The sequence below is a fragment of the Mesitornis unicolor genome, unplaced genomic scaffold (genome assembly GCF_000695765.1).
Source record: "Mesitornis unicolor isolate BGI_N332 unplaced genomic scaffold, ASM69576v1 scaffold13525, whole genome shotgun sequence".
Lineage (NCBI taxonomy): Eukaryota > Metazoa > Chordata > Aves > Mesitornithiformes > Mesitornithidae > Mesitornis > Mesitornis unicolor.
The window spans coordinates 22035-23254 of NW_010187566.1; the positions used below are offsets into that span (position 1 = coordinate 22035).

The following is a 1220-nucleotide window of genomic DNA, read 5'->3' on the forward strand; positions in this document are numbered from 1 at the left end:
GAGAGCTGCGAGCGCGTGTAACCCCTTGTTACCTGACGAGGTGGGCGATCTCCCAGTTGGCTTCCAGGGTCAGGGGTCCTTCCACCTCCACGCCTTTCTCCGTCGCGATCGCTATTTCATACTGAGGAGAGAAAACATCGATGGGTGTCGGTAAAGCCCCATTTCCACTTGAATTTAAGATGGGCCCTGGGAAAGCTCCAGGGGAGAAGTCGCTGACAGCAGCTCTGCTGCAAACAGCTTCGTCTTCAGTAACTTTTAAGGGTTTTTTTTACAGTAGAAATGCTGTTAAAGCTCAACAGCTGCAGCCTCTGGATGCTACAACTGTGGGGATGGGGGCGAGATCAGAAACGAGCGTTGCTCAGAGCCCAGCAGCTGTGGGACACAGCGGGGCCTGGCCCTGGGGACAGGATCTTGGTGTACCCCACGTCCTGAGGGGTTTCCTGAGATCAGGGGGAGAAAACAGCCCGGGATGAAGAGGGGAACAGCCCGAGGAGAGCAGCGGGCGCCCGCTCTCCACCCCAGCGCCGGGCTCTTACCCTGTTGAACGACCGAGCGTCTCTGTAGTACAAAATCTTCATGCAGCGCTCGATCAAGTCCCGCGCCTCCTCCTTCGTCAGGCTGGCTTTCTTCTCCAGGACTTCTCTCATCAACGGCTGAGGGGAAAAGAAATCAAACCTCATAGCTCAGCAGCTCACCCAGCGCCGAGATCCCTCGTGTGGCTGCGCTCGAGGGTGCCCTACCTGAGCCAGGTACGCTCCGTAACCCGTAGCGAGCGTTGGGGCTTCGTAGGCCACGCCGAGCATGTCCACGTACCCTAGGAAGCTGAGGGGACGGAGCTGTGAGCTGTGGTGGCCGCACAGGGAGGGCTGTGGTGGGGACAGACTCGGCTTTTGGGCAGCTACACCCGGCCAGAGCCCGCCCTGCATCCCCGGCCACGAGCAGCAGCCCCAGGGCGCTCGCCCTCGCTCACCTCTCGCCGTTGTAGTGGCCTCCGATGACGACCGTGTTCCAGAGCGGGTTTATCTTGGATCGCCGGTTGTACATGACCCTGGTCAGCCAGGAGTGGATGGCTTTAGGGCTGTAACTGTGACCGTCTCCCAGCAGCTCCTCGTCGATTCTAATTGCAATCAGAGTTTCAGCCGATTAATTAAAACCACAAACCGGCAGGGCACAGCGCCCTCCTGCAAACCCCACAGCGGCTGCTCGCAAACAAGACCCTA

At 59.1% G+C, this 1220-nt stretch overlaps 1 protein-coding gene across 1 annotated transcript in view; it reads right to left on the reverse strand.

Moving 5' to 3' along the window:
- Positions 1-28: 28 nt before the first annotated feature.
- Positions 29-1220, reverse strand: part of PSMB4 (proteasome (prosome, macropain) subunit, beta type, 4) — a gene marked incomplete at its 5' end in the record, with an annotated part of 1617 nt that continues 425 nt past the window's right edge. Inside the window, 4 exons of the mRNA XM_010185500.1 lie at positions 29-121; positions 537-653; positions 741-822; positions 971-1117. Coding sequence (XP_010183802.1) covers positions 29-121; positions 537-653; positions 741-822; positions 971-1117 — 439 coding nt within the window. The remainder of the gene's footprint in view (positions 122-536; positions 654-740; positions 823-970; positions 1118-1220) is intronic.